The 16,122-nt window shown below is 38.7% G+C and overlaps 1 protein-coding gene across 4 annotated transcripts in view; it reads right to left on the reverse strand.

The window, feature by feature from the left end:
- Positions 1–2,395: 2,395 nt before the first annotated feature.
- uimc1 (ubiquitin interaction motif containing 1) overlaps positions 2,396–16,122 on the reverse strand; it is a 28,596-nt gene continuing 14,869 nt past the window's right edge. For all 4 annotated transcript variants that reach the window (XM_030069382.1, XM_030069379.1, XM_030069380.1 and 1 more), the window contains exons 15-23: positions 15,184–15,374; positions 13,986–14,050; positions 12,109–12,217; positions 11,482–11,784; positions 9,332–9,413; positions 9,133–9,244; positions 7,646–7,694; positions 5,872–5,911; positions 2,396–4,391 (exon numbers count right to left, since the gene is read on the reverse strand). In XM_030069382.1, coding sequence (XP_029925242.1) covers positions 4,235–4,391; positions 5,872–5,911; positions 7,646–7,694; positions 9,133–9,244; positions 9,332–9,413; positions 11,482–11,784; positions 12,109–12,217; positions 13,986–14,050; positions 15,184–15,374 — 1,108 coding nt within the window. In that variant the 3' untranslated portion in view covers positions 2,396–4,234. The remainder of the gene's footprint in view (positions 4,392–5,871; positions 5,912–7,645; positions 7,695–9,132; positions 9,245–9,331; positions 9,414–11,481; positions 11,785–12,108; positions 12,218–13,985; positions 14,051–15,183; positions 15,375–16,122) is intronic.

Genomic DNA, 16,122 nt, shown 5'->3' on the forward strand with positions numbered 1-16,122 from the left:
TGATCCCAGAGCGTCTTCCCACAGGGTTAAGCTCAGTGTAGGTCAGAGTAAACCTGCCTGCTGTGGTGCTGCCGGGGCTCCAAAGAAAAACCCACCACAGTCTGTTTCCCCAATACCACAGAATACTTAGATCGCATAAAACTAAGTGGAAAAAAGAGATAGAAATAAAACCCATTAATGAGATGGCAAGTATGACCTGCTTGATAAAAATAAAGTTTACCAGTTGATGATCTCTCAAATTCAAGTGACCATTTATTTATTCTTTTTTTATTTCTATATATATATATATTTTTTTTTTGTTTTGTTTTGTTTTTGTTTTTTTTTTGTAATGATGATCTCTCAAATTCAAGTGACCATTTATTTATTCTTTTTTTTTTTTGTTTTTTTTCCCTATGTCATGCGTATTTGTATTTTTTATTGTGTGTGCTCCCTTTGTTGCGGAACTAATTGCCCCATTGGGGACAAATAAAGATATATATTGATATTGATATTGATATTGATATGTTTACAGTTACAGTGCAACAAAAAAGATATATATGTAATTAAACAGATTTAAATAGAAATAAAAGTTAAAAGCCAGATCTGACGTGTCCAACATTCTCCCTGAGCTGGTACTTTTTGGAGTCATGAGATGTGATTTGCATTTTAGGCCTTATGGTGTCTCTGGATCATAAATGGTTCAAGCAGCCAGCTGTTGAGAAATCTGGGTCAAAGGTCGCACAGCTCTGACTGTAATCCTCTGACCTCAGAGGACCAAAAAAATGTGAGAAAAAAAAATAGTGACGAAATAAAGTAAGTCAAACATGTCATCCCACATGAATGACACAGGCACCTGGTGGGCCGATCAGTGCCAAGGTGCATCTTCGCTCTAAGTAACATCAAACTCACGCAAAGGTCTTCATCTTTATTTAGAGCGCCTCCATCAGGCCATTTTGTTTTATGAAAGGAAAGCAAGTCTAGTGCCATCAGGACTTGTGTTATTGGAGTTTGGGTGTTTAATAATATGAAATTCTGACAAACTGTTGTGCCCCCTAACAGACCACTTAGTGTGCATATAGAGGCAGGACCTGTAGGATTTTCCACAAAAAAATCAACATATAGGCTCATACAAAATTAATCTTCTCTTGCTTTCCATGCAGTTAGAAAAGGAGGAGAGAGCACACTTCAAACTACATTCTTTTAAAGGGGCATTATGCTAAACTCAAATGGCAAAGTGGAATACGCACACAATGATGGTTGAGCCTATATGGTTCACATCACCAGGCCAACACACTGATATTTTTTCCTTTTTTTTCACTTTTTTTTTTTTTTTTGCCAGTTGAGTCTAGATGGTCCTGACTGCCATTGATCATCCGCAGTTTTTTTTTTTTTTTTTTTAAATCATGTAGCTTTTATTGTGAAATTTGGACAAGCTGTCTGTTAGTTGTTCCAAGAATTAGAAAGAAGTCAGCTGGCCACTGAGCCTTTTCCTACCACTCTCCCTTCCTCTGGAATGGTCTACCTAAAGAAATTAGGGAGGCAAACTCTTGTTACTTTTAACAAGGTACCACTTAAGTGCTCCCCCTCCCTCCTCCATGTGTCTCATGTGCTCAAATATGCATGCCAGGTGAAAGTGTGGCCATTTTCTTCTCAGGTGAACTTGAACTTAAAATGTAGTGACGTACAATAGTCCAGCAAAAAATGTACTCAAATAAAAGCAAAAGCACTAGCTCTAAAAATGCTTAAAAAGTACACAAATTAACCCTAATTAACCCTTGAGTTACCCTTCAAAAAAGTTATTTTTATCACATCCATGACCCTTCGTGGACATTTTTGTCCACTTGACGGGTCATGGATGTGATAAAAATGCATTAGAGTCAAATAATGGATTTTCATGCTGAAAGTTGGGATTTTCAAATTTAACCCAAAATTACCCCCTCTTGCCAACCCCATGATTGTCTGTGAGGGAGTTTTGAATTTTGAAAATGGACAAAAATGTCCAGGGGTCATACGAGGGTTAAAGCAACATGAGGAAATGTAATTAGTTACTTCCACCTCTGCAAAGTGAGAGGGAGAGTCACCCTTTCATTTTACCCTCATGGCTATGGCTGTTCTGCTGCAGTCTGGGTGGTGTAAGACAATGCTGTGTCAAGAGCCTTACAAAATAACAGCCTGCTCGTGCTGAAGACCACTGGATTGCTTCAAAGTCTCACAGGAAGTGGAAGTATCAGATCTGTTCAGGGGGTGGTGGTGCTATTTTTCTTTACTTTCACAGTTCCAGAGGACACAGGCACTTGTGAAATGCTACCGTATATCTGTCAATGCATCTGTGAAAATCACTGGGATACTGCATTTCCCATAGCATGAAATAGCACTTTTCTCCTTTTCTCAAGGACAAAATGAGCAAACACTGAAGTTCATTTGTTTCTATTGCTGTAATTATACAATGTGTGCTTTCAATACGAAGAAAACACACCGTGAACGTGTAATATATAAACAATACATTAGAATACAATGCAATGCAGTGCATCCCTCCAAAGCTGTATGAATATAAACACACACACACACACATTCAGCTTGTATCTCCTGTGTCAATGAACAACACACGACTTCAGTGCATCGCAGCATTTAGCTCCATTCAGCTCTCACTTACATCTAAAGTGCCTGTACAGTGAAGGCCCATGTCATCAGTGTGAACTGCACAATATATCAACACAACTGGAGAGGAGGAGGATAAACACACACACACACACACACACACACACACACACACACACACACACACACACACACACACACACACACACACTCACACACTCACACACGCACACACCTGACTGCACTGAATTTGAACATTTCACAGTGCATTTTCCAATAGGTTTGTTTGGTCAGAAGGTCATGAAACATGTTCCTTAATGAATTGAAATGAAATGTCAGCTGTTAATGACATGGAAACAAGGCATGGCAAAAAAACAGGTTTTTGCAAGACAGTGATGATAATCAAAAGCTGCTTCTAAAAAAATTTTTTTAAAAAAGAGCATCACTGACCAAAAACAAGTTCATTTCTGCTCCACTGATTTCCAGTGGCACAAAGCGGCAGTGTGCGTTAGGTGAATTAAAGGGTTCTCAGACGTTGCAATAGTGAGAATAGGAGACCAAATGCTGTAAAAGGCAACTGGATGTGATTTTGAGCATCAGCTTTGCTAACAGACGTTAACATTCAGCAGGAACCGATGGTTGAGAAACAAGAAGAGGCAGCATCAGCACTTACAAGTCTTACATGGGGGTGTCACTTTTTGCAGTTTAGATATTTAGTGTTTTTTCTTATCCAGTGGGACAGGACGCAGGACGGTCACCTAGTTGTGTCTTCTACCTCTGTCTTTTTTTCAATTTCCAGTCTCTCTCTGCGTCAGGGTTGGCTCCAACCCCTGACCTCCAAACTGTTAGGTGCTCAGAATATCTGTTTACACTGTCTGTAAGACACTAAGCATAAGGAAGAGAATCTGCTAAATGACAAAAAATGAAAACTAAAAAGTTCTCAAAATCCTGCAGATTCCCTTTCACGTCTGACCTCAGATCTGGATCCAAACTCAGAAATACTTGACAAGCAAGTTGGTGACTTGAGATAGAGTGACATCTGCTGGCCCGTGACAAGAAACACATTGCAGAGGGAATGCAGTACAGGTCTAACAGTGTTTTTTAGTGTGTATGGAAGATCTTACAGCAGGTTTATTACAGATGATTTCCCATGTGGAAAAAAAAATAATGATCCCATTAGTAATTACTGATCATTATGAAAATGATATCAGTTGTCACTAGAGATTCACCTGCCAGAGAAATTAATTTGACAAACACAGGATTTGGCACAGAGCCAAACCTACATTCAACCAACCAAACAGTGACAGAAGACAAACTTGTTCCTGCAGGTGAGGAGGTAGTCCTAAACAACTTAAACAAGTACGAAAAAACAAAAAAACAAAAATAGAAAAAATATTACTCAGTGGTAGAAAAAAGGAGTTGCTGCTGTTGGTGAGCTTGGTGTTAAAAGGTTTCATCTGCAGTCTGAGGAGTTTAGAGATACTGAGATATTCAGGATTTCTATAAAGAAAAGGGAAACATACGACGTAAAGCTGTTTTATATGAATATGTTGTTGTTGTTGATCAAAATGTCAGGTGCAACCTAATAACTCCAAGGTCATCAGTTAAGGCTCCTGTTTCCAGTATTATCAGTTAATACTATTATTGTTTGAGTCTCTCATCTGCGTCTTTGGCTGGGCTTCCTGGCCCGGTGCTGTTTTTTAAAGTCTACAAGGCAGTCTGTGGCTTCTGAGATGGGAGTGAAGGCTCTGATGGGCGAGTTGCTAATCCTGAACTCCTCTTCTTCCTCCTGGAACCGCAGATCAATCACGTCTCTGAAAAGAGAAGAAACACACAAGCCCATCAGTTCAGGAGCATTAAGCAGAGACCATCATTCTGCCCCCACTGGAATCAGACCGTTTCATCTGCACATGAAATGACGTTTCACAGCATGTTACACCTGTTAACGCTCTGTTTTTCACTGTATATTTTTGACTCCTATGAAACTATTAGTTAGTGTGATTATATGTGATGTGTTTTGATGTGTTTTAATGGTTCGCGTCTTCAAACCACAATTCTTTGGGACAAAACAAATTGAAATGAACACAAATTCCACTGTTGCAAGCTGCTCACACAGAGCAAACTGCTAACACATTACATCAACATCACATCCATGGTAATAATGACAAATGCACTTATGGGTATTAAGGTTTTGTTTTTTTTGTAACTACTGGCTCCAGTCAAAAAAGAGTTTTTCTTTTTTAACCAAGTTCCCTACATAATTATGTTTTAAAATGGCAACCAGGTATGAAAGTAGCTGTGCTCTATGTGGCAGGCGTCTTTCCATCAAGTTGAATACTTGTTTCAAATTACCCTTTGTAAAACATATTGTGATACAGAAAGTTCAGAACAAACACTGAGGCTGAAAATTAAATCATGTTAAAACGGATGCACAAATGAGGTCAAGTAAGTACACCTACACAGCATATTTCCTAATTTAACATCAAAATTTTATGCCAAAATGCTAATCAGCTTTAGACCTTCTTGAAATGAAAGTACAAATTGAAAGAAGTGCTTATATTAAAGGAGTGCCATCGCCTAAACATATACATCATACAGAGCAATGTCAGCACCATCCCAGTCATTTTGAATGTTTGGCCCGTTCACTACATCTTACCCACACGTTTTGCAAATCATGCAGGAGTGCTAAAGATTTCACAACATATGATCAAAATCCTTCAACGTTCAAATGTGAATTTCTGGTTTAAACAGCCGCCTTATAATGTTCTGCCTCTGCAGCTAACAAAGTCATCAACATTCATAAACCACAAAACTAATAACTTGCCGCGTAAAGCAAACATTTCCCTAGGGACTATTTTCCCTGGCAGAGGGAGCGTTTTCACTCCTCCCAATTTCAACTTCTGAGAACACAACAGAGCTGCTGCTGTTAGGAAAACTAATGTGGACGACTTTATTACAGTGATGGTATACTGATGTGAAGAAAGTTTGAAGTCTCTGAAAGACTTTTCATATCGTAGTGGAATGAATGGAAACCAATGGATGGATAGAAGGGAGGAGAAATGATATGGTTCTAAAACACTACTGCTTGCGTTGAGAAAAGATTAAAACATTGCAGATATTAGGCTTAATATGCCGAATCGCTCGTCTGATCCTTTCATTTCCATGTCAATTTCTGATGGTGACAACATCTGATCGTTGTTTTCCTGAGCAGCTACTGATATAATATTTTATTAACTGTGCTAAAAGTGCTATACAAATAAAGGTAATATTATTATTATCATTCCTGTGTCTTACCCTGGTCTGCTGCTGAAGGTGGAACCAGACGGACCGGCCTCTGAAAACACAACAACAACAACAACAACAACAACAACACATCAGCAACAAGGGACTTGGCTATAATTCCACCAACACCGGTTTTTCTACAGCCTGATATTTATGTTGTAATGAATCTGCTGGGGGTGTATCAAGTCATTCACTGTATCAATTACAAATCGCACTGAATCAACAAGATTAATCTTCCAAGAGAAACTTTGGTCCAAATCCATATTCCAGAATATGGAATAACAGAATATTATGAACTGCAAATTTTGTCAATATTTTTTAAATGAATAATATTAAAGTAATTCTGTTGTCTGATTTTTAACATTTCAAAAGAAAAAACTGTCTTACATTATTACGTGTATTTACTAAACAATATAAGATTTTGGCTGGAAGCCCTGAATCAAATCGCTGACTCAAATCCTTGTCAGCAAGCTCAAATCAAATGATATTGTTTCCTAACAACAACAAAAATGTTTTCAGCCAATGAAGGTGAATATCTGCTAAGCCAAAGCAAACCCTATGCAAAACCAGTATGCAGCATTTTAAAGGACAAATACACTATTTTGTAAGTTAGGCCCTATTCACAGATGCTCTGGCATCATAATCAGATGTAGAGAGCATAATTTCACTGATCGCCTCAGAATTTATCATACACTACTCACAAAAAGTTAGGGATATTTGACTTTTGGGTGAAATTTATGGAAAATGTAAAAAGTTCACGCTACAGTGATATTATATCATGAAAATAGGGCATTTAAGTAGAAGCATACACTGGTGATTTCCTCATCTCAAACAATTTCTTGAAACAAAAGCCAACAACAGTGGTGGGTATACCACAACAAAAAATGTCAGTGTCAATAACTTGTCATGTGCCCTTGAGCATCAATTACAGCTTGACAATGACGTCTCATGCTGTTCACAAGTCGACTTATTGTCTGCTGAGGCATGGCATCCCACTCTTCTTGAAGGGCGGCCCTCAGGACATTGAGGTTCTGGGGTACAGAGCTCCGAGCCTCTACACGGCGACTCAGCTGATCCCATAGGTTTTCTATGGGATTCAGGTCTGGAGAAAGTGCAGGCCACTCCATTTGAGGTACCCCAGTCTCCAGCAGCCGTTCCCTAATGATACGACCTTGATGAGCTGGAGCATCAAACACCTGATGTGAATTTTGCTGTTAAACTCCTTGTTAGAGAACAGCAACTTGTGCAAAAAGTACTGAAACATTGAACAGTTGGACATGTGCATTCAAAAGTTTACAGAAGGTCACATTAAGTTCACCTGTAAAGGTTATAATGCATTTTAGGTTCATCCTGAAATTTCACCCGAAAGCCGAATATCCCTAACTTTTTGTGAGTAGTGTAATATCGATCATGTGCTGCAGGCTCCCGCTCAGCTACAACCGTGGTCAATGAGGCAATCAGAAATGGCTTTGAAAACTAAGATAGTGCTGCTTTTCAAGAATAGGAAACTATACGACTACTATACGACTTAGACAAATGAAGCAGTTCTGCTCATTTAATGATCCGTTTGTGCACCCTTTTTCAGGAGAACATCCTGAGAGTATACACCAAGCTTGCCGTTTCCGAAAAGCTATGTTATCTTATTCCTTGGCCCACGATCATCCTTTTTAATGCAAATCTCCTGATAACGTTTTGAGATATCCTGCTAACAAACAAACAGATGGAATGGAGTGAACACATAATCCGCGTCCCACTTTGGCTGGCGGAGGGAACCAGCAGGACTGACCTGAATCTCTGCTCTCTGTTCTCTCCAGCGCTGACAGCAGCTTTCCTTTCTGGAAGGTCACATACACAGAAAATAGTATTAATGACTTTCTTTATCCTTAAACTAACAAGACTGCTCACATCAAATTAAATCAACAGATCACTCTTAAATCAGTTTTCTCGGTTTGAGAATTTGAGAAACCAAATGATTGTATTATCTACTGCCCAGTTGCTGGCATTAAGCATGACCAGGTCCCAGACGGACAATGTGGTTTTTTGAGGCTGGCACAGCTATCTGATATTGTTCTATCCCATACATATGATTTTTTGTAAGAATCAAACTAAAAACACAGGAGCAAAACACTTTCAGCTTTTCAGACTGGCCTCTTTAAAAGGTAATGGTTTTGAAAGCTTAAGACGACATAATGTTGCTCTGTTGCTACGTTGTGAGTTGTACAAATAACTCATTCAAAAAAGGTTACAAAGTTGACAAATTTCACAATCAACAAAATATAGGCAGTAAAATACCTTTACCTTGCTTTTTAAATCATGCTGTTATCGGTTTATGCCAGCCCATCCTTAAAATTAGGGGTGTGCGATATTGACAAAAAATAATATCTCAACATTTTTGGGGATTTTGCCGATAACAGATATTTTAACAGATGACATTTTGAATCCGTCAAAAATATATTATATATTATTTTGAATCCCTCAACACCCAGAGTTTGGCGACATGAATCATACATTTTAGACCTAGCTGTGTGACTGAAATATTTCCGGCTAGGCAGGGTGTCCAAAGTAGTCAAAGTTGTTGGAAACTGTCTCTCTCAGCTGCTTGAATTGGAACCACATCCTCAGCAATGTGACTGGAGGCAGCGTTTGTTATTTCTTGCCATCTGTTGCTCTTCCTGGCGTAAGGCACTCATTTGCAGAATGACTCTGCTGTGTTTTTGTTTTGCCGGTAACTTAGCTGTTTGGTCGTGGTCGATCGCTGACTCCTGAAGCTTTTCATATTATTCATATTTTGTGCGGTTAAATCACAGATGGTAAAACAAGTTAGTTGTGGAGCTGTCTTTAACGCTAACCGCTTTCCGAAATAGTCTTCAAATTGGCGTCTTTGGAGCAACATCTGTCCTTTCGAAGCCAAACCACCTTCATGCAAGTGAGGATGATCCACATCTTGCTGTTAAATCTAACAATGTTGATTCTGAGGCTGGTGGTGTTTGTTTGCTCATTTTTAACTTCAGCCACGCAGGCAGCTACGCTAGCTTAGCTTGTTGTGATGCAGAAACACAGGATGTGTTGTCAGTGTGCATGCATTGTTAACTGTTGTTAAAACATGTAAGATATTATGATAGACGATATACATATATATAGCACACCTCTAGTGTCAATTTTTTCAACTTACTGCTTGAAATGACCTCTGGCATGAAGGGAGGCAAATGTTTTTTAAACTCTTTAGAGAAGAACAGAAAAAAAAACTGCACTAGTGCAAATTATTTAGTGTACCAGTGCAGTGTTGGAGGGCTGGCGCTGGATGCAGTCCTCTGTGTGTCGGCTGTAGTCTTTTAAGGGAATGGCTTTCTGACAGACGTAGCACTTCTCTCTCTTTGGAGCGGACCTGTGGCAGAGCAGACAATAAAAACACTGAGTCACTACACACACTGAGCTTTCAGAGAACTCAATGTTCCCACTCACGTCGACTCACCTGCCCAGGTTGGAGGACTCAGCTGTCTCTTCAGCTGTCGCCTCTCTTCTTCTGCTTCTCTGCCTGCGAGGCCGCAGCGACGCTGCAAAACATTTTTCATGCTGTGAGAGCAGAGCTGAGCCGAGGTCACATCACTGACCAACTGATTATGATTCAGACCGAGCCAGACCAAAATCAAGGCTTGGGAAAACACTCGCAGTCCTGTTAGGAAGCTGTTCACAGCACACAGGATCACACACACCTGCCATTCAAAACATCTATTCTCCCACAATGCTTCAATGTGAACTGAGTTAACAAAAAAGAGTCTATTGTTTCTTGCTTTGAAGTACAAAAGCTACTATTTCCACTACAAATCTGTTTTGAAATGACATTGTTGCATGGAAAATAAAGGCGACAGTCAGTGAGGGAGGACCCTCACTGACTGTCTCCTTGAAATAAAATCCTGGTTTTCATCCAACTTCCTCAAATTAAACAGTGACAAAACAGAAATCATACTCATTGGCACCAAATCCACTCTATCCAAAACCCCTAGTTTCACTTTATCCATTGACAACTGTTCCATTTCTCCTTCCCCTGAAGTCAAGAGTCATGGGTGTCATCCTCTACAGGACAGTTTCCTACACATCCCATATCAACAACATAACCCGGTCAGCTTACTTCCATCTCCGCAACATCAAGTGCCTCTGCCCCTCTTTAACACCTCAAACAGCTGCCATTCTGGTCCACAGTCTTGTTACCTCCCAGCTTGACTACTGCAACTCCCTCCTGTTTGACTTTCCTCAAAAATCCCTCCATAAACTACAACCGGTACAGAGCTCAGCAGCTCGTGTCATCACAAGGACTCCATCCACCCATCACATCACACCCATCCTGCAGCAGCTCCACTGGCTCCCCATCACTTAGCGTATCCAATATAAGATTTTGCTGCTCACCTTCAAGGCCATTCACAACTTCGCCCCTCCCCACATTGCCCACATTGCCTGCACGCACAGTCAGATCTTCTTCCTCTATCCATCTCTCTGTTCCCCCCGCCCGCCTGGCCACCATGGGGAGCAGAGCTTTTAGCTGCCCTGCTCCCTAGCTCTGGAATTCACTCCCTCCTGACCTCCGTAACACCACATCTGTTAATCTGTTTAAATCCAAACTCAAAACTCATCTGTTCAGACTTGCTCAATCCATCTGATTCAATGCACTTTGCTTGTTTGTATTTTTCTATGATGTTTTTTATGCTATTTTTTATGATGTTTTTTATGCTGTTTTTTTTTTTTTGTTTTTTTTTTACTGTTGATGCTGTATTTTGTATTTATTTTTACTGTAAGGTGACCTTGAGTGCCATGAAAGGCACCATAACAAATAAAATGTATTATTATTATTATTGTTGTTGTTAATTAGGCTTAACTTAGCTCACATCTAATTAACTAATATTAATGTTAGCCTGAAACAATCTATGAATTAGCTTTTTATAATTTTTCACTAACTTCAATAGCTGTCAGATGAGTTTAATTAATTTTGTGCATTAACTTTATCTCTCACCTTCGTTGCTGCTGCGAGTTGTGACACTGTGGGAGAGAGATCCACCCAACAGCAGGTACGTGTTTTGTCACGATGGAAGTTTCAGTAAAGTTATTCAAACACGCTCTTCTGACATCAGTGAAATACTCTGGAAATACTCTGATTTGCAGTGAGCCGAAGGCCGACAAAAGCCCATGCCTGCTCTGCCCGTTCAGTTTCTATGGTTCACACATTTTAGTTCTGATGAGAACACATGCAGCTGCCTTTTGAATAAATTGTAGCCGCAGCACAGCCTATTTATGGGAGGCTGGTGAATAGACAATTACAGTAGTCTAGTCTACTTGCTATAAATATATGGATTGACAGCTCAGAGTCTGATTTTGATAGTTTTGAAATGAGCACAACTAAGAACGGTGCAAGTGAAGCTGGAACTCTCTACTGATGGCTGTGAGTGTAAACTGATGTTGAAAGCATGACCACCACCACATGCTATCACTCATCACTTCACTCAGCCTTGTTCAACTTCTCAAACCTTATTTGCACTGATCGTCCTCTTTCCAAAGCACTAAACACCCACCTAACTACATTCCTGGAGAAAACCTGACTATTCTTCCTTTAGAAGGAAAGATCTGTCTCACCTTGCAAGCGGTCGGTCTCGGGCATCAGCTCCTCCACCACCTCCACCTCCCCGTCGCAGTATGCGGCATGCATCTCGATCTCCGCTGCAGGAAACGACCCCTGACAGATGGGACAGTCCACGCTCAGTTCAGGACTCTGACAGGAAGCAGTCGCTTCCACTTCAGGAGAAACTGACTTCTGTGGCGCTCTGTCCTGGATCTGCTCCGCCTCAGCATCTCTCCACTCCTCCAACATGCTCACATCCTCTCCTCCGTTAGTGCTGCTAACAGGGATGTTGCTCTCTGTCTTCCTGTCCACTGTGGCTGCAAACAGTGAAAAAAAATCCTTGTGCTTTGTTTGCTTACACAATATTGTGAAACTGAAGTTAAAAGTTATTTTTCAGCTCTAGGGAAAATTCCGTTTAGGATTTGCTTGGTTTGAATTCAGCCAAGGAGAGGGATCCTAAAATCTGGCTTGGAAAGCCATAAAAAAGAGAAATTCCTCTCTATTTTCCTTTCACTTACACAGGACTGAACTGGTGCAACTTTTGTTGGTGAGGGTGAAAACCACTGTGACATCCAAGAAATTGCAGTAGTCAATGCTCAGATTTAGTTTTTCTGTTTTTATTTGTATGTATGCAGCCTTACTGTCCACTTCCATCTCTTCCTCCTCCTCCTCCTGCTGCCGCTCCTTGTCAGGAAGCCACTGTCGGAGGACTGAGCCGATCTCAGGAAGCATTGGGCTTTTAGGTTGAGGCTGTGGACAAATACATGTGAGTGATAATTTTTTGTGAAGATAAAGGGTGAAAATGTAACAGGAAAATCTTCCAATTCAAAAAAGAAGATGAGATGAAAATTGAAAAGTTTTTTTCACTGCTGCAATGACCCAAATTTTGTCAAATTTTAAAATCTATGTGATGGCAACTGGGGAAAGTAAAAGTTTCCTCTACTAGCTACTGTGAACAGTTATCATTTATATACACACACACATATATTTATATATACACACACACACACACACATACACACACACACACACACACACACATATATATATATATATATATATATATATGTGTATACATATATATATATATATGTATACATATATATATATACACATATATATACACACACACACACACACACATATATATATATATATATATATATATATATACACACACATATATATACATATATATATATATATATATATATATATATATACACACACATATATATATATATACATATATATATACATATATATACACACACATATATATACATATATATATATATATATACATATATATACACACACACATATATATACATATATATATACACATATATATACATATATATATACATACATATATATATATATACATACATATATATACATACATATATATACACACACATATATATACATATATATATATATATATATATATATATATATATACATATATATATATATATACATATATATATATACATTTGTAACCTGCTTGTAGATTCCCATCTAAGTTGTATTTTTAGATTTTGTGAAATGAACCAAATCTCATCACCTTACTTTTATGTTTCTCATGTCAAATATAAAAAAGGGGACCTCTACTGTTAATACACTAATAATGATAAGATTTAAGAACTTGCAGTAAGAAAAGAACTAAATCAAATTAACAAAGCCTTCAGATACCTGGACTGCCTGTTTATCTATAGACTTTACTAAGTTGGACTTCCAGATGTTAACAGAAGTGTGCAGAGTGATGGAAACCCGCAGGGCACTGAAGAAACAAAATCCCATCACTGTTCATGACTTCCAGGACCTAAAACTTTGCTCCTTCCTGGTTTGTTAATGTTATTTTGCATGTGGCAAAACCTCTGAAGGTCTGATCAGACTGGTTTCCACTACAGAGAAACAAATTAAAACACTCAGCTAATGCACCGACTATGAGAAACAAACTTGAAAAAACATTCAGGTATTTATCTAATCCCCTAATTTACCCTGTCTGAAATATATAAGCAGGCGTGGTTGAAATAATTACCTGAAATACCTGTCAAAGCTTGTCTTAGTCAACATAAACTACCAGGTGGGCACAGTTTGCACAACGTTGTTTGTCTGTCCATATTTTCTTTTCCAATAAAGACAACAAACAACTACATGTAAAAAACTCATATGCACAGCAAAATCGCTGTTTCCAATGCCAGGTCCATAACTAACAAAATCGACAAACTGCGCCTGCACATCACATCCAACAAGTGTTTCCGTGACTGTTGCATTTTTCTGATATCAGAGACTCGGCTATTCAACTAGCAGGTTGCACGATGCTTTCTATTCTGCCCTGCACTGAAAGTACTGAGCCCTAATTTCGTTGCATTATTATACCGTATATGATTGTGCAATGACAATAAAGATCTATCTATCTATCTATCTATCTATCTAATTTAAACCCTTAAAAAGTCCTGACCTCAAAGGGCAGAAGACTATCAAAATTAAGCAAACACACACATACCTCTGCTCCAGTGTTGGTGGCCACAATCAGCTGTGTGCTGTCGTCATCTTCACTCAGTTGCGTCTCTGATGGTACAAAGAGATGAAACCATATCAGAGATTTAACCATCATGATATCTAGCTGAGCGGAGTCATCATTCTGCATCATCAAGCTGTCGGAGTCCCCAGGTTTTCATTACAAACTAAAAAGTAGCAAGAAGATGTTAAGTGTCAAAATTTGAGACATCGGCATAGCAACTATTTTCATGGCATTTTTCTTACAAAACAAACAGAAGTAAAATGAGCACTGATGTTTAGCAATTATACCTTTCTGGCCACACCATCGCACAACACAACAAAGATGACAATACTTTTCCAAGGATGGAAAAATCTTTTTTTTTTTTTTTTTACATTTTGGCTTATTGGTTAGGGTTAGCATAAGTTGGTTATGGCTAACATTAGGGAAAGGCTGTAGAGAATTAATTTAAGTCAATTAGATCATACCTTTGCCATCCTAGGAAAAAAAAACACAGAGCAGTGTCATTTAAATAACCAAGAACACCAGCTTTGTTCTTCTGACTACTTTCACTTTCCTGTGAAAACGTGATTGCACCTGAATACAACAAGTTTGTGCCTGTTCTCTGGGTGCTGTTGAAAGGCATTCTGGGAGAAGTAGGAAATGACTAACTGTAGCAGAAGCATGGGCAAGCTGAGAGGGAGAAGTGGGCTCACCAATATAAAAAAAAAAAAAAAAAAAGAAAGAAATTACAACATTTCATCACAAAATAACTCCTGGAGTTTTCCTTTAACGGGATATTAGGACAATAATACATATAATTACAGTGATAAAAAAAATGAATTAACATACTGTAGATATTATTAAAGTCCCAATGAAATGACCTGATGTAATTTCTACTTCCTGTAAAACTGAGCATCTTAAATAGTGACATCATCCGTCACTATTAGAATCAGAATCAGAAATACTTTACTGATGCCCAGGGGGAAAGTCGCTGTAGTGGCTGTAAATCAAAATTTCAACCAATAAAACCCTCATAAATCTTTAAACATCCTCTCTCATCCACCGTATCCCTTCCAACATAAAAAACATAATTGCATTTTATCTCCCAAACTGATATCTTGTTGGTTTACACCAGAGTCGTTCATGAGTTCATTAAAAATCTTGCAAAAATGTGCTTGTAAAGACGGAATGGCTTTGATACCTGGACAAACTTCACAGTCAGACATGTCCACCTCTCCTCCTCCTGGCTCCTCCTCCCCATTATTCTTCCTCTCTATCTCTCCATTTTCTTCATCTTCCTCACCCTCCTTCTTCTCCTCCTCCTCCTCTTCTTCAGCTGGAGGGGCAGACAGCTCTTCACTGGGTCCTTTGTCTCTTAATCTGAGGCCGTGCCTGCACATGTGTTGACATCAATTTACAGACCACATCAGTTCATGTGCACTACATTACTGCACAATCTACCTCACTGAAATCACATTAACCCACTGACACAAGCTTTATTTCACACTCTGGCTTTTATTTTTTGGGGGGACTTTGCGGTATGTTTTGTGTATTTTCTTGTAATTAAACTTTTTGATAATTTTCTGTTAAGTTTTCTATTCTATTTGTTGCTATTTTTTTGATAAAATTTTGTAATTTTGAAACTATTTTTGCATAATTTTCTGGTAACTGCCTTGTAACTTTTCTGGTTTCACTGGTTTCTTTTAAATTTTAAGGTCATTTCTTGCCTATTTGCTCATCACCTTTGTTCCCATGTTTTTGAGTGAAATCTGCTGAATTTGCTCATGTCTAAAAGGGTTAAGGAACAGATGAACAGAAGCTCACACATCAAGGGGAACAGATATTCTGAGTAGTATAATCTACTATAATCTACTACTATCATTCAGCAGTTTATATTCTATAGGTATACGTTTCCAACTCAAGAAAAAGTGATATGATGTTAAGTCCAAACCACTCTATTAATTTTTCATCAAATGAACAAGCAACACCTTGTGGCAAAAAGTCCTTACTGCTTGGTAAGTGCATCCAAACACATAGCTCGAGTTTGAAAACACAGATGATCTTTACGATATTACTTTAATTTGTTGCTAAAATGGTGGTTGAGTCAGAGTGAAATGCTGAATAGCAGTTTTACCAGGTG

Source organism: Myripristis murdjan, chromosome 14 (genome assembly GCF_902150065.1).
Source record: "Myripristis murdjan chromosome 14, fMyrMur1.1, whole genome shotgun sequence".
In the NCBI taxonomy this organism is placed as follows: Eukaryota; Metazoa; Chordata; class Actinopteri; order Holocentriformes; family Holocentridae; genus Myripristis; species Myripristis murdjan.